Source organism: Zymoseptoria tritici, chromosome 2, assembly GCF_000219625.1.
Source record: "Zymoseptoria tritici IPO323 chromosome 2, whole genome shotgun sequence".
Lineage (NCBI taxonomy): Eukaryota > Fungi > Ascomycota > Dothideomycetes > Mycosphaerellales > Mycosphaerellaceae > Zymoseptoria > Zymoseptoria tritici.
The window spans coordinates 1,618,560-1,644,198 of NC_018217.1; the positions used below are offsets into that span (position 1 = coordinate 1,618,560).

A 25,639-nucleotide genomic window follows, 5' to 3' on the forward strand; every position below is an offset into this window, starting at 1 on the left:
ATAAGTCTACCTGCACGCCAACTTGCACGCTGATCTATGCTGTTCTGTCAAGTGACATGTACGCCGACCTGCACGCCAATGTGGCCGGCTTGATAGATTAGCTGTACACTTCCACGTACGCCTGTCCGCACGCTTACTTGGCCGTCCTATCAAGGTACCTGCACGCATACCTGCACGACTGTTTAGTCGTCTTGGTGAGCACAAACCTACCGGCACGCCCATTTGGCCGTACTCTTCGGTTGTTTGCATACCGAGCTCTTACATTGCATGCTCCTCCACGCATGACTGGCTCAAGCTGTACGGGTAGTCAAGGTGTGATGCTCAAGCGGGAACTGGTTTTGACTACAAATTGTTTGTAGAACGACTCGGCAAGACACCAGTACACATTCAGGCGTCATTCAGTCCATTCTGGTCCTCCGCCTCGCCTCCGAGCAAGCGGGATGACCATTTTGATCAGCTCGCAGACTTTAAGCAGGATCAATCGTCGAATGTCAAGTACCTGAGATGCCCAGATACTCGAGATAGCCGTCCGTGCTGGGCTCGTGGCCCAGAAAGTCCACAAGCATCTTCTTAAGGTCCTTTGATCCTCCGGGTTGGAGAATCTGCTGTCGATATCTCCATCCAACCGCGGAGTCGAACAAATTCGATGCAAAGGCGGTGTAAAAGACATCTTCCGCATAGACCTGGCACCACTGATAGCAGTAGTAGTTCCCACCATAACTATTCGAGACGAAGTGATCAATCAGAGCCTCTCCATTACCCCATTTATACCCCACACCAACATCACTAAAATCGGGAACAAGTCCGATCTCGCGACGCAATCGGTTGAACAGCACGGACAAGTCGGTCTTCGCTGCTACGTCGGCTTCAGTAAATTTATAAATGCTCTGATCGTAGAAAGCATAGAAGATGTCGCGGAGGATGTCAAGACCTGCGTAGAACTTGTCGGAATCCAGGTATTCGGCGATGAGGTCGTCGGTTACGGTCACTGGCGGTAGCGCAGCAGTTGCGTTTCCCTGTTCTTCCCTCCACTTTGCGGCGGCCTGCGGTGAGAGATGCGAATAGTGGAAAGATAGTTTCTTTAGAGCTTCTGGCTGTTTGCCCCAGTTCTCCATCAGAAGAGAGGGCAGTTCGGCCCAATCCGGCGGAGTGGCGGACTCGTCAGCTCCGAACGTCCATGCGTATGTAGCTCGGGAGAGAAGTTGATGCATGCAGTGGCCGAGTTCGTGTAAGAGCACTGTAGGTGGAAAGATGAGACTTGGCTTTCCATCCTCGTTGGCTTTGTCGAAACCGGTGAGGGCGGCCGCCGCGGGATACTCTCTGCAGCCGTCTGGCCTGACGAACCCGTCGATGAGGAATAACATTTCTCCGTCGCCAGGGCTCTTGACATCAGGCCGGGCGAACAGGTCGAGGTAGAGAAATCCAATGAAGGGATCAGTGACGCCGTTCGCATCCATGTACTCCTGTTTATTCCAGACAGCGTAGAGTTGTACGTCCGGATGCCACACCAGATCACTGCCGTTACCTGTAGGTGACACATCGTCCGCGTCCTGGCCCTGTATTCTGTCGAAGCGGATTCCAAATAGCTCGCCGTAAATGTCGTGAAGAATGGCGGGCACCGTGACGTTTGCCGGAAAGTAGTCTGCGAACGAGTCGGAGTCGAAGTCGGCCGCCTCGCCATGAATGTTGCCGTAGTATGCTCTGCGAGGACGTCAGTACTACTAGTACCTCAGCCGAAAGCAGTCGAGTAAATTGTCAGATTACAATACGAATCACTCACTTGTCCCATGAATAGACAATGTCCTCGTCGCCGATAGCACTCACGATCTTTGTGTCATTCGCCTTGAGTCCGTTGGCAACATCCAGCTCACTCTGGCCTAGTGGGCTAACGTGTGATCGCAGGTTCGCGAGGAGGTCCCCGACGTTTTTCGATGATTTTGCGATGTTGAAGGAGTTGCTTCGCGCGCGTCAGTCAACGAGCACTTCGCCAAACGTCCAGAAGAAGGACTTACGTGTAGTCGGCCCCTGTCTCAATGGGTTGTGAGCGTCAGCTGTAGCTCGACGATAATGGTCGAACGCGGATGCAAGCGGACAGACCGCAAAGCTGTAAGCCTCAATTCCTTCGGAGCACTTACAATTTGTGAAATTCAGTAGCTGGGCAGAACGAAGTCGTAACTGCACAATCTCCTGTAAATAAAAGTCAGCTAAAGCTCAAATCACAAGCGTCTGACGAGAGCTCAATACCTGGAGGAGAGCGACATTCTCGGGCACTTGGTTGTAGTATTCGCGAATGGCCGTATATCTCGTGGTCTCATTCACGCAGTTGTCTAGAATATCTGGGACAGAATTCACATCAATCTGCAGCTTCCCGACATTCTCGCCAGTGGCGTTGAGGTATGACTTGATCAAGTCCGCAGGTACACCTTCAAGCTCCTCGGCCGTGAAGTACAGGTAAGTGACGGTTGTCAGGTTGTAAGAGAATTCCAACGCGGCGGCGGAGATACGTTCAGTCATGGTTTCGAACAATTCACGCTGAGGGCCGGCTGGGATGTTGAGGCCTCTTTTGGCGAACTCACTCCACACAGCTGCCAGGACGATGTGGTCTTCTTCATTCAGGCTCGTGGTATCCTTATTGGACTGATAGACCGAATCGACCAGCTGAAAAAATGGTTCCGTGGTGAAAGCGTCGGCCAGGGCTGCCTTTATCTTGACCTGTGTTTCATCGCGGGCGTCCGTATTCTCCGGCTTCGTCCCTAATTCGATCGCCTGAAGCGGGTAGAACTGCCGTCTGTACTCATTGTCCCACTGGAGAAACGGCAGGACTGTGTTTTGGAACGTAGCAGTTTCGGGTTTCACGCCATTCAGTATCTGTTGAATGGTTGAATTCAGACTCGCGATGATCGTCGAGCCCAGCTGTTGAATTGAGTCGACTGTGACATTGTACACGAAAGGAAGCTGAGGAGGTCTTTGGATGCCGGAGGATAGAGTGGCGACGTCGGTCGCACCGTCTCTAGGAGTCTGTCGATTCAGATGAAGCGGGTTGGAGTGGCCAGTGCCAGGTGGGAGGATACACGATCCGAGCTGGATGACAGCAGCGAGGAGGAGCAACAGCATCATTGTGGAGAATGAGACCTGCCCAGAGTGGGACGCGACTCTGACACCAGGTTGGGCCATGTTTGCTTGAGAACGACGAAGACGAAAGCAGCTTGCGTGAAGCGACGCGCGGGGGAGGAGCGTCTGTTCTCGCTCGACAATGTCGACATCGCCCGCAGATCCTAGCTGGCTCATCTTCCGATTTCGAAATTGCGGACAAGTCGTGCTTACTGCAGCGCTGTGAACGACTGGACGTGCTGCTTGGTTTTGGAGCACGGCGAACCGATTGACAGAGCCCTGTCGCGTCCTACGAAATCTTTTAGCAAGATACTGTCCAGCGTCAACTTGAAGAAGCGCGCAAGATATCGCAGCGGTCTCTCGACTCGCCTGCACCTCCAGAGAGTCGGCCAGCTCCATTCCCGGCTGTCAGAATCAGATCATCGCACAGGGGCAAGGATGTGATCGCGCATTCAGATGGAGAAGCGTGGGAGCCCAGCATGTTGGATGCGGAGTGGCGTGTTGTCAGCCGATCTTTGATCGTTCTGGCGATGACAATTAATGCCTGCCGTGAGCCGGCTGTGCACCTGAGCTGAGCAGGCACATGCTTGTCTACGATGTGATGGAAAAGGATACCGAGAATCCGGATCCTGGAAATGGCCTCGTTCTATATTTCTACGCCAAGCGTGCTGGATACTACGCGTGGCGCTTGTGAATCACTCACACCACACAGAGGTATCGGAAGCATCACAGTCTGAAATGTCGGGACAATAAGCATGCTTCGAACAACGGCAAGAGAGAGATACTGCTATCGAGCCTACCCACAATTGACTGTTCACCATTGTACTGTCCATGACAAGCAAACATCACGTCTCGAATTGTACTTGTCGTAGAACTACCTCGGAGCGTAGACGGTCTACTCCGGCAAGTCCCTGCTGTCTCTTCGAATGGCCCTGTTCTCCCCTCGAGAGCGGCCTCGTGGAGATGACGAACGATACTCATCGTACCACTGAGCGTCGGCGGGGCCCTCCGGCATATACCTGTCGTATCTTCGAATGGCTCTGTCCTCCCCGGAAAGCGGTCTCGTGAAGACGCAGAACGATACTCATCGCCCCTCGACTCCCATGAGACATATCTGTCGTCTCTCCGTGTGTCCTCACGACAGTGACTTCGAGGCGGCGACGAAGGTCGTACGTTCAGGGCGCTCCTCGCTGTCTCCTGCCGCAGACGCTCGGATTTGATCTTCCTCTCCATGCCACCCCAGTTCACATTGCTGATAGAATCGCAAGGGACCAGCCGTCGTTCGTAGATATCTGCCGACACATCCCACGGGTAGAATGTGTAATACTCGCTCGTGTTGCTCTCAGCGCTTGATGTCGGCGATGCTGGAATCTCTACGTCGTCGACGCCGTCATTGGCTTCATGTAAGCACGACTGCCACTTGAGGATCGGATCAAGCCTGAGCTGGAAATAGGCATCATTAAAGCGTAGTTGTTCGGACGACTCGCTTTCTGCTCTTCCATCCCGCGACAGTTCGACTCCGTGGCCAATCTCGGTGATGTAGTCCGGATTCACTTCGTCAAGACATATGAGACTTGCGCCGGCGGCGATTGCAGCTGTTCTTGAGATCCTCACCAATGCTTCACAGATCTTGACGTTCTTGGTTGCCAGGAGCAGATCTTCTAGACATGCCGACTCGTATTGCTCTTGACTTCGTCCTTCGCTTTTTTGAGCAGCCCCCCATAGTAGAATAACTTGTCGTCGTCCAATCGTTCCCGGTGGCGGCCAAGATCCTTCACGTCACTTCGATATACTTCCGCTGCAATCAACGCTTCAATCGATTTTCTCGAGTGGATCCATGTCTTTGTCGTTTCACATTCGAGGAAAGCCTTCAGGGTTTCCTCCGCGACTCTTTCACGGCTGAGCTCTGTCTGTTCCAGGAAACATAGCTCATCGGTCACATCTTGAATGCGCATTGTGACTTTGCTTGGAGACACACGCCAACCTTTTCCGGAAGTCATGAACAGCTGCTTCGACCTTTCTTCAAGTTGTTGTAGATGCCTCAGCTGCATCCCGAGCTCTGATGCCTTGGAGCGGGAGTCGAGGGCGGAGTTCAGAGACTTCAAAACATGCCGCAGTAGTTCGTTAAATACAGGAGTGAGAATTGTTGCTTCAACCCCTTCGCAAAGCTCACTCGCAGACCTCCGAACGGTGTCTATTGCTGCAACGCGGGCGGTCTTCAATCTCTGAAGACTGTGCCATAGTGCATTTCGTACTGCAAGATCCTGCACGAATTCCTCGTTCTTGTGCAGTGCAAGGGGCGATGCGTTCAACAGCTGGATGGCGAGATTTTGGTCCTCAGCTTGGACGCGTTCAACGCTCGACTGGATCTCCTTGTCGATCCGGACCATGGACTTGAGCGCCGTCCTCAGACCTGCGAGTGCGCTCGTAGGTGCACTCGCGATATGGCTCCTCGAAGTTCGAGGTGGTTTGCTTTTCGATACACGCCAAGTGCGTACGACAAATTTGGGCGATCTCTCGACTCTGAACGACTTTCGGCAGGCTCCTAAGAAGAATGCCGTGGTTGACTGTCTGTCGCGTGGCGGATCCGCGCCACGTTCCTCAGGTTCTTCGTGTTGAATTAGTGCGCGTAGAACCCATTCAATGCAAGAGTCCGCCATGGCGTCGTGGATGTAGGCAGTTCTTGGATTCTTTCTGGATTCTTTCTGTTGAACAACAGTGCAACAGTTTGTACATGCTTTGTTCGGGACAAACATCTCTACCGGACTCGGAATCAGGTAAGGAACAAAGAATGCCAAGGAAAATTTACAATGCGAAAATCGACAACGCGAGCTTTCTTCCTATTGTCGACCAAAATCTCTCCTTCGACCTCAGACCGTTTGTCAGCCTGGACTGGCGACGCACCGCAGGGTCCTTGCACCGCGCATTTATGCCTTCTTGGCCGTCAAACCCCTCATGTCTGATGTGATTCCGGTCGTCCCTTGCTGCTCTACACCTTGATTGTAGACAGACTTGTGTTGCGCACTGCGCATCGGATCCGCAGACTTGCCCCCCGCAGGCTCGCTGACATCAGTTCCGGAACTGTCAGAGTGACCACGTTTGCGTTTCAGTTCTGATCGTTCTGGCTGGGTCATGGATTTTGCGTTAGTCCGAGTGTGTTCTTGGTGGAAGCGTGATCTGAGTGCATCCCGGCGGCGTTTGTAATGCTCCCAAGACTCCAAATCCTCCAGGGTCTTGTCATATGCTTCGCCATCGATGCGTCCGCAATATAGCGTCTGGTCATGCAGCCGCCAATTGTATCGCTTCTTCATGATGGCGAAAATGATCTTGCTGTGCTTCGTCATGCGGCCACTCGAAGGTGCCATCGGTGTATCAAGCGGGAGACACAACAGCGTCATGTCGAGGTAGGAAGATTCCCGCACAGTGCGACCGCCGACTTCGAGGACGTCGAACGGATACGAAGGGCCATCGCTACCAACCTCCACTATTTGCATGAAACGGTGCTGCTCGCTGGCAGGAACGCTTTCCTCGAAATTACCACCCCAGGATCCGCCCAAGTGTCCGTACGCGCAATTGCCCACGACTGCCACCGCGAAGAATGGTTTCAACTTCACTACCTGACCGCCAAACTGAGCGGGAGTGAAGTTCGGGTCCGCGACTGCGGTGGAACGCCCCGGCTTGTGCCACGTCGTGACTACGTTAACAAATTCCGAATTGTCGAAGAGGCGCCGATTGTGGACGGCATTTGTGGATATGTCTGGGTGAGCAACCTCGCCCTTCAGTAATAACGACTCATAGTAGATTGCCTTCAAACGGTTAGCGACTTCTCGTTGCGCACGGGTAGCTGACCTAATAACGCACCTTTGTGACGACGTGGACTGCGTCTCGAACTTCTGGCGTGAATTGTTCCAAAGATGTTCCCTTGCGCACTGACGCGTTCATGTCGAGATTACTGGCCAGAGGGCCCAGCAAACCTTCTAATCGCTCTGTAGCGCTCTGGCGAGTAGATGAATCGTTGATGTCGGGCATCTCGAGGTTGTGTTGCTGGGTTTTGATTTTGCACCTTGTCGACGGTTTCTGGTAGGTGTCCAAGAGGCGGGCTCCGCGGAAGGCTTGCGAACTGGGCTTGGTTCAACTCCGTCAGCAGCCGTAGTCTCGTCCAAGCGTATGTGATGGTGAAGTGCAGAATCGTCCCCGGAACCTGAGTCTGAGCGTGGTGCTGTCGTTGAGGCAGGTGAAGTGCTGGAACCATGCTCGGAGTCCGATGGCGGAGGCATCGCGCCTTCATTGTTCTTCACTTCGTCGGTGTACGCAGTGAACAGGGCCATGATGCGCTGTCGTCCTTCATCGTCTGTGTTGAGCATGGCAGACATGAGGCCATCAACAGAGTTCCACTGCGAGCTCCAAGTCGCGCCCAAGGCCGTCCTCAAGTCGAGAAGTGACCGCTGCGCTCCGGCATCTGCTGTGTCGCTGTAATCAGAGATTGCCGCATCAGTATCGATTCGGTCATGCTGATCTTGCTGGCTGTCCGCGCGCTCTGCTGGCACGACCTGTGCACGGCTTGCGTCCGCCCTAGTCGAAACCCGAGCACTGTGTGGCATGCGTCAGAGTGTGGTGAGCTCAAGCGCAAGTGCGCCGAATCGAAGAAGAGTAAGGCGCCCGTCGAGAAGTCATAAGAGGGTGAGAAGGTAAGAGTCTTGATGTGTCGTAATCCTGTGTGCAGGGTGTTGTTTTCTATGCCGTTTCTGTGAAGCCAAGGCAAAAGTGACCCCTCCAAAAGGGTGAATGACGGGAAGCCCTGGCCGACCCACTCGAGTGAATGACGGTCGCCCGCTCGAAGTCAGAACACTCGGCGTGCATCCAGTCGGTATCAACTCTGCAAATCTGCACATCACGTTGTTGGACCAAGTGTGCCGGTCTTATTTTCGATTCCAGTCCCCCGATCTTGCATCTTATTTCTGCCCCGGCCCAGCACCGCTGATCTCTCTGAGTCTGTCAACTGCGCCCTTCGCCTTGCCATTCCCAAGCAAAGTCAAGCCCGACAAAGTACTGCTGGCAGAATCATGACTACCGACCCGCTCGTGTACTCGCGGCCGCGTCAACCCTCTGATGCCACCCATCTTTCTCCCAGGCAGCTCTCCTTCTCCGGCTGTTGCCACGTAGAGCAAATATTTCAAGTTTGGCAGGGTCTGCCGGATGTCAAGCACCTTCAAGCCAAAAGTATTCTCCAGTAATACCCGGATGTTCTCATTCAGCAGGAAAACTCCGTACTCGTATCGAAATCGAGGCACGCCTTTGCTGAAGAGCGGATATAGTCGGAGTTTGTCTTCGGCGGCTTGAGAGTTGGAGGTCGTGTTGGACTTCAGGATGCTGACTGGATCGTAGACTGTACTGGTACTGCCGCGAGGCATGACCGGATACGGCAACGATTGTGAGAGGTAGAAAGCCATAAGTTGGAGTGTGTGAGCAATGTGGCCGAGAGCTGCCGAAACGACTTCCGGCGGTTCCGAATCCAGTTGCTCGCTATTCGGAAGATGTAGTTCTCGGATTGAGAATGCAAGGGTCTTGCCTGGTACAGGCTGTATGGGATAGCATTTCTGCAGATCCTCACAAATGCGACGCCTCTGACTTTGGATTGTACTTTCCAACGCACTATTGTGTTCCTTCCACGCCGGGAGCTCAGGCTTGGCTTCATTGACATCCTGCCATTTGGACTGCCGTGCAGCAGCGTCAGACGTCATCAAGGACCGTCTGGTCTCTAGAGAAACTCGTCTCTCTTCTGACTGTTTGCGAGCCTTTTCAAGCTGCTTCTGGACGGTCCTCTTTGCAAAGTCGATTGTCTTCAAGCGGTCTTCGGCCTCAGCGACTTGATCTCGCTCCGTCAGAGCGGCCTTGTTGGTTCGGAGGATATCTTCCAGGTCTCTTGCAAGCTGGTCCCGCGCGGCCAGCGCATCCTGGATACTGTCGTCCAGTTTGGACAGACGGAGTAGGGCATCGAACGAAGAGCTCAAGGTCGGGCGCTGCGTGGAACTCTGGGCCAGCTCGAAATGAGCGGTCGCTGGAATGAAGTCTGAAAGGGAGGCACCTTTTGTCGTGTAGACGCCATCGGTGAAATGTAAAATGATCGAGTTTCGAGGTAGCGACCGGTCGACATGATCGAGCTGCGAGATGTCAATACTCGTACTGCGCAGCGTCGTCATGAACTACACACATTCTTTCCCAGGTATTGGAGCCCTCCTAGCTCTATCGCCAATTGCACAAGCTGCAGCCAGTCATCGGCTTTGCTGCCCTGCACCCAGAGACGGAGGACAAGTCGATCCGACCTTGTAATGGCAGGTCCGCACAGAGACCAATCAATTGATCTGAACGTGGGATTCATGGTCTTCTCAACTGTCTCTGAGACGTATACAGGTTCTACTGGACTTAGTCAGCATGTCCATCCACATTGTACAGTCCTTCAATGCCTACCGACCTGCAATGCCATCAACATGCAAGCTGAAGAACACATCAGCCATTCGGCCTCTTGTGACAGCCTCCAGCCTCTGTTGTCTCTTTTGTGGCGTGGCTGTGGCCCACTCCATTGTGCTCCTTCGTTTCGTCCTGCCGAGCTCTGGTCTCTTGGTTGGTGATGTCAACGCCATGCTCTTGGGCCTCTGCTTCTGCCTAGCACCCGATATGCTGGCATTGTGTTCTGCCTCCTCGAAAACCTCGGATCCCTCCGGCGACGCGTGGGCGCTATCCGCGCGCAGGTCGGTCGAGCTTCGCGAGTGACCTATCGTCTGCTGTTCTCGCAAGGCAACCAGCTTCGCGGGCGAGTTGAGTGTCTGAGGAAGAGCGTCATCGTCTATCGTCTTGCCTCGAGAGCGTGTGGCGAGCTTTGGGTCGAGCGATAAATTACGCAGCGATATTGAGAGTAGGTTCCGAAGCTTGTGATTGTAGGGAAGAAGCCATGGTCGCTCAGCCCGGCTGAAGGACATGGCGGCAGACGGTTGCGCCATGCATCCTGTGACTGCTACCACCTAGGCGATGGTGGTAAGTGATCACGGTCGCTTGAAGCAGCGAAGAGCTCGAGTGTGAATGTGAATGTCGGCATAGCAAGCATAGGTGAGGTGCCGATGGAAATGGGCGAACTTTTATGCCTCAGGCATGAACGATCTGGTTGTGGCTTCCTTCCTTCTGCCGTGTCTTACGAGTCTACTTTGTGGCCTACGTAAGGTAACCCATCAACACGTCTCACTGACAGGCGACTTGGGATAAATGCCGGAGCCTTTTGCTATACACGTCGACCGCAATTATTGCGGGTTTCGGTTTCCGCAAAAGCGAAAGATCGGAAATATCTCTCCCACCACCCGTCTCCCTGGCAATCAGCAACAAGCGGACTGCCACCATCCAAGCACAGGTACGTGACCCGGCCATTCCCTTCTGTCGTCCTACACATCCCGTCGATCAAGATTTCCGGCCACATTCGCACCGGAGGCAGGGATATCAGAAACGGCATTCACCCCAGTGTCCACGGCCCTGGCTATCAAGCACTTTCCTCCTCACTTCCCTCGTCAGGTTTGTCCGCCTCAACAGTGTCGTCGCCCTTTTGAACATTCACCCAGATGTCCGTTGTTGTGTATTTTTCTTCCTGGTACTCGGTGGCGAAGGGAAAGCCAGGAACGAATGTGCCGTATGGCTCGCTGTAGCCGCATTCCTCATCTGGCATCGACAATCGAACAATCACGAATGCGTCGGGGCCAGCCATAGTCCACAAGATCTCTGGCCCTGTTGTTGGCTATTGCTAAGCAGCTGTAGACTCCGATCACTTCAAGCTCAGTTTCCTGATGCTTTCCGGATGTCTTCTGCATGACCATATAGACTGCTGATGAGGTCGTTTTCCGCGTCGCTTTGGCGACCCGTGGCTTCCGAGGAGGTGTGGCGCGCTTCATTGCTCTTGGAGATCTGATTGTCGTGCGTTGACGCGATCTCAACTGACCATGTCGAAGAACGGATGGTGTCTCCCCACACGTCAGCCGCGCTGTCGCGTCGTTTTGGCGCATCCTTGCAAGACTTGACTGGGGTTGTCAAGAACGTCCGTCATCCTTGTGAATGAAATCAGCAAAGGATCGAACGCCGCCCAGATACCAGCGGAGGATCAAACTGGCAGGACACTCATGGGTCATGCTTGGGAAGCGGTCGATCGGAGTTGAAAGCATGAATGGATGCACTCACTCATCCTAAAGCACGCCGGAAGGACATCGGCTTCGGTGGTCATGCGGAGCCCTCGCTTGTTCTAGGCAGCGGCCGGGCTCCCAAGTCATGAGTCTTCACATCTCTTTCACAACCGCAGGCAAGCACCACACGCCTGACTGATGAGATCTCCCCGGAATGGCCAGCGGATCAGCATATCTCCAACCATACTACTCCCGGCTGGAGGAAGAGACCTCGGTCATCGAAGAAAGCCTGGCGAATATCACAACAGCCATCCTCCACGCGCATACTTCGAAAGACCCCCAAGGGTACGACGTTATCCGAGCTCACTGCCATATCGGGCTTCAGGTACATCACGCACTACTGGAACCCATCCCATCAACAACCAATCTGGAGGCTCATCTGGCCGTGGTGAACGACATTAGAGCGGCATCGTCCGGGCTGAATGTCAAGTCGTACAACTATTCACCTTTGGTGTCTGAGGATAAACGACGAGCAGTGGTCTGGTTTACGACTCCCGGCTCCGGGCTTCCCGGGGACTTTCTGACCAATCGTGAGTCTGTACACACCGCCTACTGGCGACGACGTGAAACGGATGGAATTTGGGAAATGTACAAGCTTTCTGCCATTCGAGGTCCAGGAACTCTCTTCTACCAGGCTGGGGATTGGAAGTTCTGATGTTGATGCCGCAGATCTGTAGGCCGAACTCGAAGCGGGTCTTCTGTCTGCATTCTTTCCATCGACGGCTTGCTTCGCACATCGTCTCGAAAGCCGCACGAGATTATGCCAGTCAGCACGCAAGACCCGCATGGTTTCTCATGCTCAAGCTCGGCCTTCTGAGCGGAGGGGCTGCCGATCGAGACATTTCTGAAAAGATGGGAAGCGTTGCAGCGGTGATCCTGCCAGGAAGAGAATATCAGCTTGCACACAACTTGCCAGGGAGGTCGCCACGTTGTTGCACCACCACGAGAGTTGCAGGCACGAGGATGATGGTGGTCACGAGAGTTGCACGCTAATGACGGAAGAATTGATACGGCATGTCTCGGATGGAGCCGCACTCGTGGTTGACGATGGCGAATTTGCAGGCGACTATGGTTGGTCGGCTGCTTTCCGTTCGTCCATGAGGCGAACCGTATGTGAAACCAACCACAGAAGGACGAAGGAAGTCTCCCCGAACCAACCACAAGGGACAGAGCGTAACATCGCTGCCCAGACTCGAGCCTCTTGAGAGCCTCAGTCAGGGATCGGCCGTTGCTGGAAGTGACAAGATCCCGCTCGTTGTAGTGTGAGTGCGCCACAACGCACTTCGAGTTTCTCCACTGGTCGTACAGACGGATATCATTTCGGCCCCCGCTGCCAAACGATCTGCCGGAGCCACCATCCCAAGCGATCCTTGTCAATTTTATTTTCCGCCATTCGCGAGGCATCCTCTATAGTGTCCGTACATAGTGCCACATGCAAAGTTATCTGAACGAATCGCAGAGCCAGCCGGACAACCCATCAGCCGAAGTTGGAAGCCATGGTCGGCTACAAGACCGCATGCGGGCGACTCCGAAAAAGCGAATGCGAACCAGCGTCTAGTTGATAGGCCGCGACTGCCAACAGCCGAGTTTGTGGCGCAAATAAGCTCTGTCACTGAGCCTTGATCGTGCTTGTCACGCTTGTGTTGATGCTTGGCAGCGTCGATCTTTGCTTCGCTCTGGAGGGGGCCCAATGCCTCCCCGCGCACTGGAACCTACCAAGGCTCGCCAATCACAGGACGTATGCACTGAACTGTCGCGGTCATGGAGCGAAGCACATGAACCGGTACGCCGCCTTGGGCCATTCCGATAGGCGTGCGAAGCTTCCTGCCAAAGTCCTCGCGCCTGGCATTCATCTACATGGTAGACGAATGCTATCGTCGAAGCACGAGTTGGAAAGAGTCCGTACCGCCATATCTCCTTCCTTTACCGGCTTGGAGCACTGCACTACGATACTGCACTACGATAGTGCGTGATCTCTTTCGTACTGGCTTCCCTGCATGTCGATGTTTACCCAATTCGGAAGGTAGCACTCGTCCTCTCTATCCGGTAGCTTCGGCGTGTCTCTTTGAAGCGCCAAATTGCATCAAGTCGCCGAACAACCACGCCAGATGACCACGGCGATTTGACTGGACTGATTGATTTGAATGTTGGTAGAATGTCTCCTTCTCCATTGAGCTCTAGTGTCGAGGAGGTCGTTGACCGAGACTTGCTGAGCGCGAGGTATATAAATCGCTCTTCCTATCACCATGGACAGACAACACAACTCTCTCACATCTCCAACGACCTCCCGACAACCCATCAGACACCGTTTCCAAGATGCACAACATCCTCGTCACTTCAGCCCTCGTGGCGTCCGCCACACTGTCCATGGCTGGACCAGCTGGATTCCCAGGCACCAAAACCTTCCAAGTCGCTCAAGTCCCCGCTGGCCAAGTCCTCAAGAGTGGTCCCATCCAGATGGCGAAGACCTACGGCAAGTATTCCAAGCACGGAGCCAAGGCACCAGCGGACGTTTCCAGAGCGGCGGCAGCTGCTACCCAGAGCGGAAGTGTCAAGGCGTCTCCTGAGCAGTTCGACCAGTCCTACCTTTGCCCGGTGACTGTTGGAGGACAGACGCTCAACTTGGACTTCGATACCGGCTCAGCCGATTTGTGAGTTGCTGCTCCAGCCATGGACCTTCGCTCTTCGCATGGTGCTAACTGCAAGCAGGTGGGTCTACTCCAACTCTCAACCTTCGAGCCAGCAGACCGGACATTCCGTTTACACCCCTGGCTCTACCGCCAAGCGTCTCTCCGGCCAGACCTGGAAGATCAGCTATGGCGATGGATCTGGTGCTTCCGGAATCGTGTACTCCGACAAGGTGGTCGTCGGGGGCGTCACTGCCACCGGCCAGGCCGTCGAGGCTGCACAGACTGTCTCGGACGAGTTCGTTCAAGACGTGGACAATGACGGGCTTCTCGGTTTGGCGTTCAGCAGCATCAACACTGTTTCTCCCACTCAGCAGAAGACTTTCTTCGATACTGTCAAGAGCTCGCTCGCCAAGCAGCTCTTCACTTGCGATTTGAAGGCTGGCAGGGCAGGCACGTACGATTTTGGGTGAGTTTGCAGCATTCCTACCGGAGATCAGACACAAAGACTGACTGTGACATAGATACATCGATGCCAACAAGCACACCGGTACCATTACTTATGTCTCAGTAGACTCCAGCCAGGGGTTCTGGACCTTCAACGCTGGCGGCTACTCTGCTGGGTCGGCGGCCGTTTCTGGGAGCATCGGATCTGCCATCGCTGACACTGGCACGTCCCTTGTATACCTCCCGACCGACGTGGTCACTGCCTACTACTCCAAGCTCTCCGGCGCCGCCTACGATAGCAACCAAGGAGGTAAGACCGTAATGCAAAAGGCCTGCAGCTCGGCCTGAGACTGTCTCTCAGGCTATGCAGCAGGTCTGAGTCTATCACAAGATGTGACCGTCTGAGCAATGGCTGATTAGATTTAGGATACACATTTCCCTGTTCTCGGTCCCCACCCAACTTCAACGTGAAGATCGGAACTCAGACCTTCACAATCCCAGGCTCCTACATCAAATACGCCCCCGTGGACAGCTCCGGCAGCACTTGCTTCGGCGGCATCCAGAGGAACACTGGCATCGGCTTCACCATCTTCGGAGATGTCTTCCTCAAGGCCGTCTTCGCTGTCTTCGATGTCAGCACCGGCTCTCCCCGTTTGGGACTGGCTCCTCAGTAAATGTGAGGTGCTGCAGTTGAAATTAGAGCGATGAGACTCGGCGGGAACGAGTTGCGAATCTACATTTAGCAAGCGGCGGAGTTTGGACACTAGGTCATACCTACGAATGAGACGTCTTCTTGTCAATCGTAAACTTCTGTCGGTGGTGATGTAGTATCTGCCATGTGCATCCACATCCCGGCTTCAAATATTGAAGGGTGACCAATCAAACTCCGAACTGAATCGATTTGGAATCAGGACAACAGCCAGAGCGAGGTAAGCTCTGCACTGCCGTCTTTGCCATCCCCCGTCCTCTTCTCCCATCACAACCAATCTGAGTAGGCTACCTAGACCTCGCTCTTCTCGGACCCGGCTACATGTACACCTCCCTTTTCTGACGTGATACTGGCCCCTCGTAGTCGCACGCTGTCGGAATCCTGGATGGCAGCAATCTTCGCGCCAATGCCCCCACTCTGGTACTTGGAAAACTGCCAGCCCCACAAGCAGTGATCGAAGAGCTCATCAGTTTGTTCAAGAGACCTGCCTCTGAGTTCTGGGACGAAGAAGGACCCGAGTAGTGCCAGGAAAGACGATGCTGCTGCGAAGAACCGTCCAACCCTGGCTGCAAGACCAGCCGAGCCAGGCGCTTTGTTCGTCAGGTATGGAGTGACACTGGTGATGAGGATGGCGACGAGCATGTTCACAACACCCCAAACTGCCAGCACCTGCGTCGATGGCGGGTCCCGCCAATCTCACCGCCCAGAGAAAAGAGGTCAGCATGTTCTCAGGCGGGAAGGTCTCCTTGACTTATCAATGACGAAGGCGTTGGTGACGGACCAGCGAGCAAAGGTCGCCGTCAAGGTAATGCTGGCGATCACAGTGTTTACTGAATACGTGTTGGACACCGGCGCGGCCGCGGATCCACCGGTGCCAAGTATTGCGACAATGGTGAGGAAGATGAATGTCAAAGTGCCACCCGCAATGGAGAAGAAACGCCGTCCGAGCCAGTCATATGTTCCAATCTGGAAGGCGCATGAAACGATCTGAAGTGCGTTGCCGATGACCACGTAGGTGAAGGAATTGGTTTTCAATCCAGATATAGTAGGTCGCGGCGAAAAAGTTGGTCCATTGAATGCCCGTGGACTGAAGCAGAGCGAAGAGCGTGCAACAGATCCATGTGCGACGAAGCATGTTTCCTTGAAAGATCTCGACCCAGCGTCCTTGATCCTGCCCACCTTGCTCTTCCAAAGACTGCACGATTGCATCAATCTCCACCGAGGTCAGGCCCTTGGCGGCATCTTCCTTCGGACGAAGACGATTGAGGCTGGCCAATGCATCGTCTCTCCTGCCTTTGACGATCAGCCAGCGAGGAGATTCCACCGTGAACCAGATGAAGATCAGGATGAGGACGGCTGGGATGAACTGGACGGCGACCGGAATCAACCCTTGGAGGCTGTCTCGGTAGCGTAGGCCCTACTCATTCCAGCACCCCACAGGTTCCCAAACCATTGAGGAACAGCATGCTTCCAGAAAGGAGTCCACGGGTCAATACAGGGCTCACCTCGCCGTTGAAGTGGATGACAGCCATCTCGGCCAGTTCAGTGGCAATGTATGCGAGGAAGCGACCAAACGTGAGCTGTTCCCATGATCCAGTCAAGTTGCTGGTCAGCTCAATGATCACGCCGATGATCTGGACGAAAGCAACGATGATCATGCAGAGCTTGTAAGTAACTGTCAAACGAACGAAGAGGTTAATGGATGTCCTTGATGCCGTCGATCGACGTGCACTTACCCAAACCAATCAATCGCAAAACTGGACAGGAGTGCTCCGAGTGCTTGGCCCGCAAATGGAATCGAGTTCATGGCTGCGGATACATTCGAAGGCAAGGCGTATGCTTTGGTCTTGGGATTGAACATGTCAAACTTGGATCGGAAGGATGGCAAGGCCTGCAGCCGTCTCCATATCGAATAGCAGCGATGGAAAGTCCGCATCCAAAGACGTCAAACAAGCAGCAGACGAGAAGGGGAGCCCATGGCGCATGCTGTCGCTCCTCCTGCTTGAAGTCTTTGTCTCCCAATCGGATCAGTCCCTCGTGCTCGCCACCTACGGCCAAGTCGCCTCGGAAATCCACTCGCTCGACTCCGCATCCCTGGCTCATGTCCGCTTACATACTCGCACAATGTACGACACAGCCACTATACGGCAAGCTCAGCGACTTATACAGTCGGAAGTCGTGTCTGCTCACTGCATACGTCTTGATGGCGATTGGGACGGCGGGCTGAGGACTTTCGCAGAGCATGGGTCAGATTATCGCCTCGCGGGCAGTTCAGGGTGCAGGCGGCGCGGGAATGGTCAGCATCGTGTCGATTGTCGTGACAGACACCATGCCGAAGAAGGAGGTTGCCACCACGAGGAGCTATGTCAATGTCTTGCAGACGATGGGAAGGAGCTGCGGAGGTGTCGTCGGGTTGGTTGGAGATGGGCGTTCCTTGCACAAGCAGGCGTCGGCGTTGGCAGCGCATCGTTTCATGCAGAACTCCGCAGATCGCTGACCCGAATGCTTGCTGGGTTCCCAAACATGGCTCATGCACGTGTATGACCTGCTTACTTGATGTTCAGTTGCTGACCTTTCTGGTAGATCATCGAAAATGCGACAGCAGATCTGAGGTACATCTGGATGACAAAGGGAGAGCTGCGATACGTCTTGGTCTCGGCGTATGTTCAAGGCTTTCACGCCGTCAACTGTAGGTTGTCAGCAGAGATCTGTGATGCTCCATCAATACTGATCGTTCTGATCAGATGTGAGCGTCGTCTGCTCCACCATCGCATTCTTCACGGCTGTCTTGTCACCGGGTTCCAAGCTTCGAGCGGAGGCCGGATAGTCTCCGGAGGCAACGAAACTTCGTCGCTTCCCTTTCAAGGGCGGCACGAAGTCGAAGTGATCGAATCTGTAAACGCATAGCGAGAGGTCATGAGAGTCACTCGACTCGCGGTAGAAGCCGGTCTGATGCTGAGTGCAGTCTTGCCTGTGCTTGGACGAGCAATCTCAAAGTCACCAGGAGGATGTACTCGACTTGCGAGCATCGCCATGTTGCTTGATTGGAGGTCAACAGCTTCGCTTCGTCTTGACAACGTTCTGTCATCGATATCGATGTGAAAGCGGCGAAGTCCAGGCCGTCCTGGACCCGTGCGGGCACGACCAGCGATATCCGGTAGGAATAAGCGCGAAAACCGCCCGCGTGGCAAGTTCCACGTGCAAAGTTAGGTACAAAAATACCGTAGCGGGTCGAGATCAGCCACGAGCCATTAATTCATGGTTCATGACGGAGTCGCAAATCTAGATCTGTCGCTGCGTAACAAATGGGAAAGCTCACCGACTAACATGCTCCAAACTCAATCTTGATGGGGCTTGTCGAATGACGGCGTTTTGACGCGTGCCCTCGGTGCCGTGTGGGTGAGCTCGAGTAAAATGTTCAAAAATGCCAGAGTATAGCAGAAGAGGCTGGCTATAATAGTGTTGAGGATGCATCTCATGGTGACGTCGCACGGTCCACCTGCTGCCGGAGCTAAGGCCGTGGTATATTGTCGTGGCCGTGGGCAGTTCTTTGTTCGTCTGGCATTTTGCACTTCGACATCCGAGTCCTTGCACAACGGAATATTGCGTCTGAATTGTACACCCGGGCTTCGACAATATGAACATCAATGTAAGCACTCAACTCCGCCAAGGAACGATCAGAATCCGGACAGAGCTGATCGTATTCGTTAGAATCCGTTGCCCGGCGCGGCCGTAGCCATTCCCTTTACTCGAGCTGCCGACCCCAATCAGCGAGGCGACGTCGTCAACGACGATGCAGCGATGCGGATACCCTTTGCTCGCCGGCTTCCAAACAATCTCCGCAATCATCTCGTTGCAATGAGCGGAGAGTACGTCGGAACAGTACTCTTCCTCTTCTTTGCACTTGGAGGCACACAGGTGGCAAATAATATTCCGAGCTCTGCTGGTAGAACAGTAGCAGAGGCTGGAAGTAATCCACAACAGCTTCAGTACATCGCGCTGTGCTTTGGATTCTCCCTGGCGGTGAACGCTTGGGTGTTCTTCAGAATCAGCGGCGGTCTGTTCAACCCTGCTGTCACGCTCGGCATGTGCCTGATCGGCGCTCTGCCGTGGTTCAGAGGAGTACTGCTCTTCTTGGTCCAGATCTTGGGAGGCATGACGGCAGCCGCCTTGATCGCAGCAATGCTTCCGGGAGAGCTATCGGTGCAGACCACGTTGGGAGGTGGCACATCCGTCGCACAGGGGCTGTTCCTTGAGATGTTCTTGACCGCCGAGCTCGTTTTCACCATTTTCATGCTTGCCGCGGAGAAGCACAAGTCGACTTTCATTGCACCCGTCGGAATCGGACTCTCTCTGTTCGTGGCGGAATTGGTGGGCGTGTACTTCACCGGCGGCAGTCTGAACCCAGCTCGTAGCTTTGGCCCTGCTCTGGTCAACCGGAACTTTCACGGTAAGAAGAGGCCTTTGTCTATTCCAGATTGTGTACGATAGTCGCTGACCTTACGCGCTTTGCTTTCCAGGCTACCATTGGATCTACTGGCTAGGACCCATGCTCGGCGCCTGCTTGGCCGCAGGCTTTTACAAGTTCATCAAGGCTCTCGAGTACGAGACTGCAAACCCGGACCAGGACGGCGATGGCAGGCCGATTGAGCACCACTCTGAGGACGAGAAGACGCTCCGTCCAAGCAGTCACAGCAACGCAACGGGGTTCGCTGGTAGAGGGCTACAAGCAGAGAACCATTCTTACGGGGACTTTGCTCGCAACACCGCTGCAACGACGAGCCCGCGGCCCGCTTACACGACCCAGGTCTCAATGGCGGCCATGCAGTCTCCTGGGATGAGCTTCGATGGTGTTGTGCACGGCGGCGACGACGAGAACAACCCTCAGGTCAACTCCAACTCCGATGGAGCTGTGCGTCGGATTGGTCGAGGCGCCAGCTATACAGCGTAGCGTCGGTCATGGAGTGGTTGTTGTTGTTCTTCGCTGCGAGTAGGGTGCTTTCTCGAGGCTTTGCATGGCGTGCATCATTCTGCTGCGAATCGGAATTCACGGCGATAGCGTATAATGTGCTGTTCTTCGCAAGCTCGTGCGTCCATTGATGCTGTCTTGTATGAACCCGGATCATGTGCGCACTCTCAAGTGACACATGCACTGCTCTTCAAGCCAGAATGTCGGCATCGTTGCCAATGTAATAGCATGATCTCAGGAACTTGCGGAGAGGCAAGAAGGTGATGTCGATGAAGTGATGGGGGTCGAAGTTCGAAGGAAAGTGCCAATCTAACCTGGCTGCAGGCCCGGGCACACATGTCGATGACTAAGCTCTGAATAGGCGAGATCCAATGCAGGGCACCTCAGACGATGTGCCTTCGTGTCTCGCAGACAATCCATCAACATCTTCGCTGCATGATCGAACAAAGCAGAATGATTGCATAACGCGAGATGCATGAGATCGTGACTCTCCAGTTTGGCCAGCAGGCCAACTACATTGGCACTCACTACTGGAACACTCAGGTAGGTGAGTGCAATCAATCTCCCGGCCTGCGATTCTTCAGCCCATCGAATGCACTGCTAAACATATCACTCAGGAATCCTACTTCACATACGGCGCGGAAGAAGAATCGCCCGTCGATCATGACATCTCCTTTCGTCCTGGCATTGGCGCTGATGGTGCCGAAACTTTCACACCCCGGACTCTGATCTACGACCTCAAAGGCGCATTCGGCACACTCCGGCGCGAGAATGCCTTGTACGAGCTTCAACATCAAGAGAATCCGGCCCAGCAGAGTCAATGGGGTGGCAACACGATTCCGCTGAATCTACCTCCAATCGCTCCGAGCTCGTATCAGCAGGCTCTGGATCAAGGGCTTACACCTCCTACCTTATCGACGGAGACTGTGCGCTTCTGGTCTGACTATAATCATCTGTTCTACCATCCGAAAAGCATTGTCCAATTGAACGAATACGAGCTCAACAGCGATCTCATGCCATTCGAGCAGTGGTCCAAAGGTGAAGAGCTATTCGCCAACCTCGACCGAGAGCACGATCTGCTAGATCGAGATCTAAGACCTTTTCTTGAAGAATGCGACCAGCTCCAAGGCATCCAAGTCCTCTCCGGCATCGATGACGCTTGGGGAGGTTTCGCATCCAAATACCTGGAACGCGTGGCGGATGAGCTAGGCAAAGGCAGCAGATGGGTCTTCGGCCTTCAAGACACGCAGCGCACGACTCGTGATCGATACGCCCTCCAGCTCGCCAATGTCGCACAGTCTCTGCACAGCATCGACACATCAGCGAGCATGCACATTCCTCTCGGCAGCGTCCCGACTACACTACCTGGCTACGTTATCCTCGATAACGCCAGTCGCTGGTCCACGTCCGCCCTTCAGGCTGCCGGAATCGAGTCCCTCACCCTCCCCACCCGCCTTCGCCGCAATCAATCCGCCTACGCCTCCTTCGACAGCTTAGAGGCAACTCTCAACGGCGACGGTAAACGCCGCATAGCAGGTTGTTCTCTGTCGATCACCGACGCAGCCGTTCTCGAAGAGCAGCCTACCACCAACGGCACGTCTGACGTCCGCATGACAAACGGCCACTCCCACAATGACGACGAAGACTTCGAACCCAAGGAGAAAGGTCTCGACGTTGACCTATTCCCAACTCTACCACATACCCTCACCTCCACCCGCGGTCAGCGATCTCAGCGACCTCATACATTCAGCAAAATCACCACCCTCCGCGGCGCCTGGAAGTCCCCATCCTCCATCCACCAATCAAATGAAATTGCTCGAGACCGCTTCGCCTCCTCAAGCGACGTGAGGACCAGTATCCACCAGTCTCATCTACTCTTTCCCATCCTCTCGTCCTCCCCGCAGATCTTCCACTTCGCGGCAAGACCGTCAAAAGTGGCGATCCAAGCCTCGATGGCCACGTCGACGGCGATTGGAGGGCATATTCGAGGCGTGGAAGGCGTGGCGAGACGAATGGTCGGGCTGGAGGAGAGGGAGGCGTTGTGTGATGGATTGGCGGCACTGGCGGATGAGTATGAGGACGGATGGCTGAGTGAGAATGATAGCGAGGATGAGTGATGAACAAAGACGAGACATGGCGTGAAGACTGAAGAAAGAAAAACATTCTGGGTATGTACGCCTCGTCGTATGTCATCAAATCATGCGTTCGGGACTGTTGCCAAACTCTCACCCTTTCATCTCATACCTTCCTTCCTGCCATCCTCAAATTCTAGACGTCGCATCCGAGCGATTCACAGCCTCCCAATCCGGACCCGCAACACCAGCAGTATTAGCCTGAGCTGCGGGGTGCCCCGCTGGAGGCTCCTTGTGCAACTTCGTGTGGCCCTTCTCATCGACTGCCGTCTTAGGGTGGCTACCGCTGTGCTCGTGGCCGATTTCGCTGGTCAATGGACTACGCTGGCCTTCGGTGGGCCCGTGGCTGGACTCGTGAACGGGCTTGCCCTCGGAATCTAGATGTTGATGATGGTGTCGGTCCTGGAGGCCGGGAGTGTGCTCGAGGTCTTCGCGGTAAAGTGGTTCCTGCTTGTCATGCTGGTCGTGCGTGGCGAGTGCACTGCCATGCTTTTCGTGGCTGTCGTGCTTGTCATGTTTGTCGTGGCTGTCATGCTTGTCATGTTTGTCGTGCTTGTCGTGCTTGTCATGCTTCTCATGCTTCTCGTGCTTGTCGTGCTTGTCGTGCTTGTCATGCTTATCGTGCTTGTCCTCCTTGCTGCCGCCAGGGTGTAAGATCTTCTGAATCAAGCTAGGCTTCTTCTCCTCGCCGTGGTCGCCGCCGTGTTTGGCCTCCTCCTCACGCGCCTTCTCGAGCTTACGATCATGCTTATCATCGCGAAGACCGTCATGGCCGCTGTAGACTGCGGCGGCTCCACCGGCTGCGCCGACGCCAGCGGCACCAGCTCCGACTGCAGCAGGCTCGTGCTTGCGCTGGTCTGGTACAGTTCCACCGTAGGTGTTGTGAGACTCAGTCGCTGGGCCATGCTTGCTGTCAATCTCTGGGTGAGTTCCGCCGTAGGTCGTGGTAGTTTGGCTCAGTCCAGATCCGTGCGAAGGGTCGATTGCAGGGTTGGCGCCGCCGAACGAGGCACCCGTGGCAGCGGTGTTGTGATCTCTGGTCGCAGCGTATGCTCCTCCGGCGCCCACTGCACCAGCTCCACCAACGAGAGCAGCGTCTCGATCAAGGTGGCTGTCATGAGCGGTTTGCGAGCCATGAGGCTGCTGAACTTGAGGAGCAACAGTGGAAGAGGTGTTGGCAATTCCAGTGTTGTGTGGGACGGTGGTGTCATGGTCCCTGGTGGCAGCGTATGCTCCTCCGGCGCCCACTGCACCAGCTCCACCAACGAGAGCAGCGTCTCGATCAAGGTGGCTGTCATGAGCGGTTTGCGAGCCATGAGGCTGCTGAACTTGAGGAGCAACAGTGGAAGAGGTGTTGGCAATTCCAGTGTTGTGTGGGACGGTGGTGTCATGGTCCCTGGTGGCAGCGTATGCTCCTCCAGCGCCGACTGCGCCAGCTCCACCAGCGAGAGCTGCGTCTCCGCCGTGATGGCTGTCATGGGCGGTCTGCGAACCATACGGCTGCTGAACTTGAGGAGCAACGGTGGAAGAGGTGTTGGCAATCCCGGAGTCGTGTGGGACAGCAGTATTGTGGTCTCGTGTAGCATCGTATGCTCCAGCTCCAACAGCGCCCGCACCTCCGACGACTGCAGCGTCTCGGCCAAGATGGCTGTCGTGTCCAGTGGTGGCGCCGTGAGAGTGCTGGGAGTGACCGCCAATTGGGCTCAAAGGAGGACCGGCGGCGACGGCGGGCTGAAACGGAGAGTTAGCACGACACCAAGTCAAGTCAGAGAGGGAGTATGGCTTACATCAAGTTGATTGGCGATATCCGTGCTGTGAGGGCCTTGATAAAATCAGCTTATGTCACAGACAGTCTGGAGTGGGCAAAAGCCCGGTGCCCAAGATAATCTCTGATCACACAGGTCTTGTGCACTTTATTACTTACCAGTCGTTCGGTGGATGTATCCAGGAGCCGGATCTCCAAGACTCTGTACAGCAGCTCCAAGTCTGCTGTGGTCGTGGGAATGAGAGTGAGCAGCTGTGCCAGCACCCGCACCGGCAAGACCGGCGGCGCCGACAATGCCCGTGTTGCGGAGCAAGTGGGAGTCATCATTGTGGGAGCCCACGCCAGACGAGACAGGAGCGACGGAGCTGTCCGTCAGTCCTGCGCCATCTACGCCGCCAACAGCCGAAGCGTCACGACCAGTCGCGGAATATCCATCGCCGGGAATGTGAGTCGTGGAAGGAGCTCCGACAGGGTTGATATGGCTGTCGACGCCGCGCTCACCGCTTGAGGCTCCGTAGGTCGAAACGACGTTAGGCTGGAGCGGAGCTGCAGTTTGGGTGCTGGAGATGCCTTGTGCTCCAACGGGGTTGATGTGATCAGCTCCAGCGCCGGTCCCGTCTCTGAGCGGGTGAGTGCGGTCGAGGACGTTGGGTTGTGGCTGGTTGTATTGCGAGGCACCAACACCGGCGCCGGCACCAAGCGCTGCGCCTGAGCCGAGAGCGGCGGCGTTGTGGTTGTCGCTGATCGTGCTGTGGCTTTGTCAGTGATGCTCTTGCGTCGTCTCGAAAGCTTGAGGACTCACCCTGCTGGCACGCTTCGGTCAGGCAGGGTCGAAGTAGCACCCATCGTCGAGGCAACTGGCAAAGCAGATCCATGCGTAGAGCCTGCGACCTCAGCATCAGCCTCCTCTCCCGCATATGGACCCTCAACGCCCGATTTGACGCTCATTGCACTCGCAGCATCATCCGTCACGACTCGAGAAACAGGCATACCTGCTCCAGCAACACCAGTGGTGCTGCTTTGTCCGGCATGAGCTCCCTCTCCGACCACCGCAGCATTGCTTCCGTACGCAACATCGTCTCTCTTGTCGCCGCCAGGGTTGAGAATTTGTCGGAGGACACCGTGCTCTTTCTTCGCATCTGGCTCGGTGTACATCCTCGCGTTGGGATCCACGTTGCCGCCGGTTACTGGGACAGTCGAGGAGGTATCTCCAGTAGTGCGGCTGGCGTCGAATCGCTGCTCGTCGTACTTGTTGCCATCAGGATTGGTGATCTGGCTGACCACACCGCCCGTGTTGTTGTTGTCGGCTCCACCCACCGAGCCGATCTTGGCGGAGTCTTGCTGCGATGTTGGGTGGGTTGTGCTTCCGTGAGCTTTGGTCTGGGAGTCTCCGTACAAAATCTCGTCGTCCTTGGAGTGACCGGGCGAGCTATGAGTGTCAGTAGATGTGGATTAACTGAGTTGATCTCGAGCTTCCTTACAATACTTTCTTGAGCTTGTCCATGATTGCGGTGATGTGTATGTAGTTCTCGAAACGAGTTGGTGGTACGAGATCAGAAGGGAAAGCTCTCGCAGCAGATGGGTATCATATGTATACCGCACAAAGAACACAAATCAAGGCTCGGTCTTTGTCTTTAAACCTGCCTTGCAGCCAACCGCGGGG

At 54.9% G+C, this 25,639-nt stretch overlaps 8 protein-coding genes across 8 annotated transcripts; 4 read left to right on the forward strand and 4 right to left on the reverse strand.

Annotated features, from left to right (window-relative positions):
• Positions 1–491: 491 nt before the first annotated feature.
• MYCGRDRAFT_68302 (uncharacterized protein) lies at positions 492–3,673 on the reverse strand (the record flags this gene model as incomplete). Its single annotated transcript, XM_003855528.1, has 4 exons — positions 492–1,701; positions 1,781–1,957; positions 2,132–2,187; positions 2,245–3,673. 4 exons carry the CDS (start codon positions 3,508–3,510, stop codon positions 492–494), a joined length of 2,709 nt encoding a protein of 902 aa, XP_003855576.1.
• Positions 3,674–8,063: 4,390 nt separating this feature from the next.
• Positions 8,064–10,088, reverse strand: MYCGRDRAFT_99101 (uncharacterized protein; the record flags this gene model as incomplete). The annotated part of the gene is made up of 6 exons (XM_003855527.1): positions 8,064–8,123; positions 8,187–9,169; positions 9,290–9,294; positions 9,435–9,525; positions 9,584–9,764; positions 9,819–10,088. The coding sequence occupies 6 exons, from the start codon at positions 10,086–10,088 to the stop codon at positions 8,064–8,066; spliced, it is 1,590 nt and encodes a 529-aa protein (XP_003855575.1).
• A 1,393-nt stretch (positions 10,089–11,481) lies between these two features.
• On the forward strand, positions 11,482–12,885 carry MYCGRDRAFT_90710 (uncharacterized protein; the record flags this gene model as incomplete). The annotated part of the gene is made up of 3 exons (XM_003854869.1): positions 11,482–11,857; positions 12,457–12,589; positions 12,789–12,885. The coding sequence occupies 3 exons, from the start codon at positions 11,482–11,484 to the stop codon at positions 12,883–12,885; spliced, it is 606 nt and encodes a 201-aa protein (XP_003854917.1).
• An 899-nt stretch (positions 12,886–13,784) lies between these two features.
• MgASP2 (aspartyl protease) lies at positions 13,785–15,075 on the forward strand (the record flags this gene model as incomplete). Its single annotated transcript, XM_003854870.1, has 4 exons — positions 13,785–13,978; positions 14,037–14,423; positions 14,479–14,711; positions 14,828–15,075. 4 exons carry the CDS (start codon positions 13,785–13,787, stop codon positions 15,073–15,075), a joined length of 1,062 nt encoding a protein of 353 aa, XP_003854918.1.
• A 987-nt stretch (positions 15,076–16,062) lies between these two features.
• MYCGRDRAFT_90712 (uncharacterized protein) lies at positions 16,063–17,213 on the reverse strand (the record flags this gene model as incomplete). Its single annotated transcript, XM_003855526.1, has 4 exons — positions 16,063–16,527; positions 16,616–16,715; positions 16,847–17,001; positions 17,073–17,213. The coding sequence occupies 4 exons, from the start codon at positions 17,211–17,213 to the stop codon at positions 16,063–16,065; spliced, it is 861 nt and encodes a 286-aa protein (XP_003855574.1).
• A 1,698-nt stretch (positions 17,214–18,911) lies between these two features.
• Positions 18,912–20,061, forward strand: MYCGRDRAFT_36249 (uncharacterized protein; the record flags this gene model as incomplete). Its single annotated transcript, XM_003854871.1, has 2 exons — positions 18,912–19,560; positions 19,631–20,061. The coding sequence occupies 2 exons, from the start codon at positions 18,912–18,914 to the stop codon at positions 20,059–20,061; spliced, it is 1,080 nt and encodes a 359-aa protein (XP_003854919.1).
• Positions 20,062–20,527: 466 nt separating this feature from the next.
• On the forward strand, positions 20,528–22,196 carry MYCGRDRAFT_68312 (uncharacterized protein; the record flags this gene model as incomplete). Its single annotated transcript, XM_003854872.1, has 3 exons — positions 20,528–20,622; positions 20,697–21,644; positions 21,738–22,196. The coding sequence occupies 3 exons, from the start codon at positions 20,551–20,553 to the stop codon at positions 22,194–22,196; spliced, it is 1,479 nt and encodes a 492-aa protein (XP_003854920.1).
• A 144-nt stretch (positions 22,197–22,340) lies between these two features.
• Positions 22,341–25,480, reverse strand: MYCGRDRAFT_90714 (uncharacterized protein; the record flags this gene model as incomplete). The annotated part of the gene is made up of 4 exons (XM_003855525.1): positions 22,341–23,942; positions 24,185–24,725; positions 24,779–25,405; positions 25,458–25,480. 4 exons carry the CDS (start codon positions 25,478–25,480, stop codon positions 22,341–22,343), a joined length of 2,793 nt encoding a protein of 930 aa, XP_003855573.1.
• Positions 25,481–25,639: the final 159 nt, after the last annotated feature.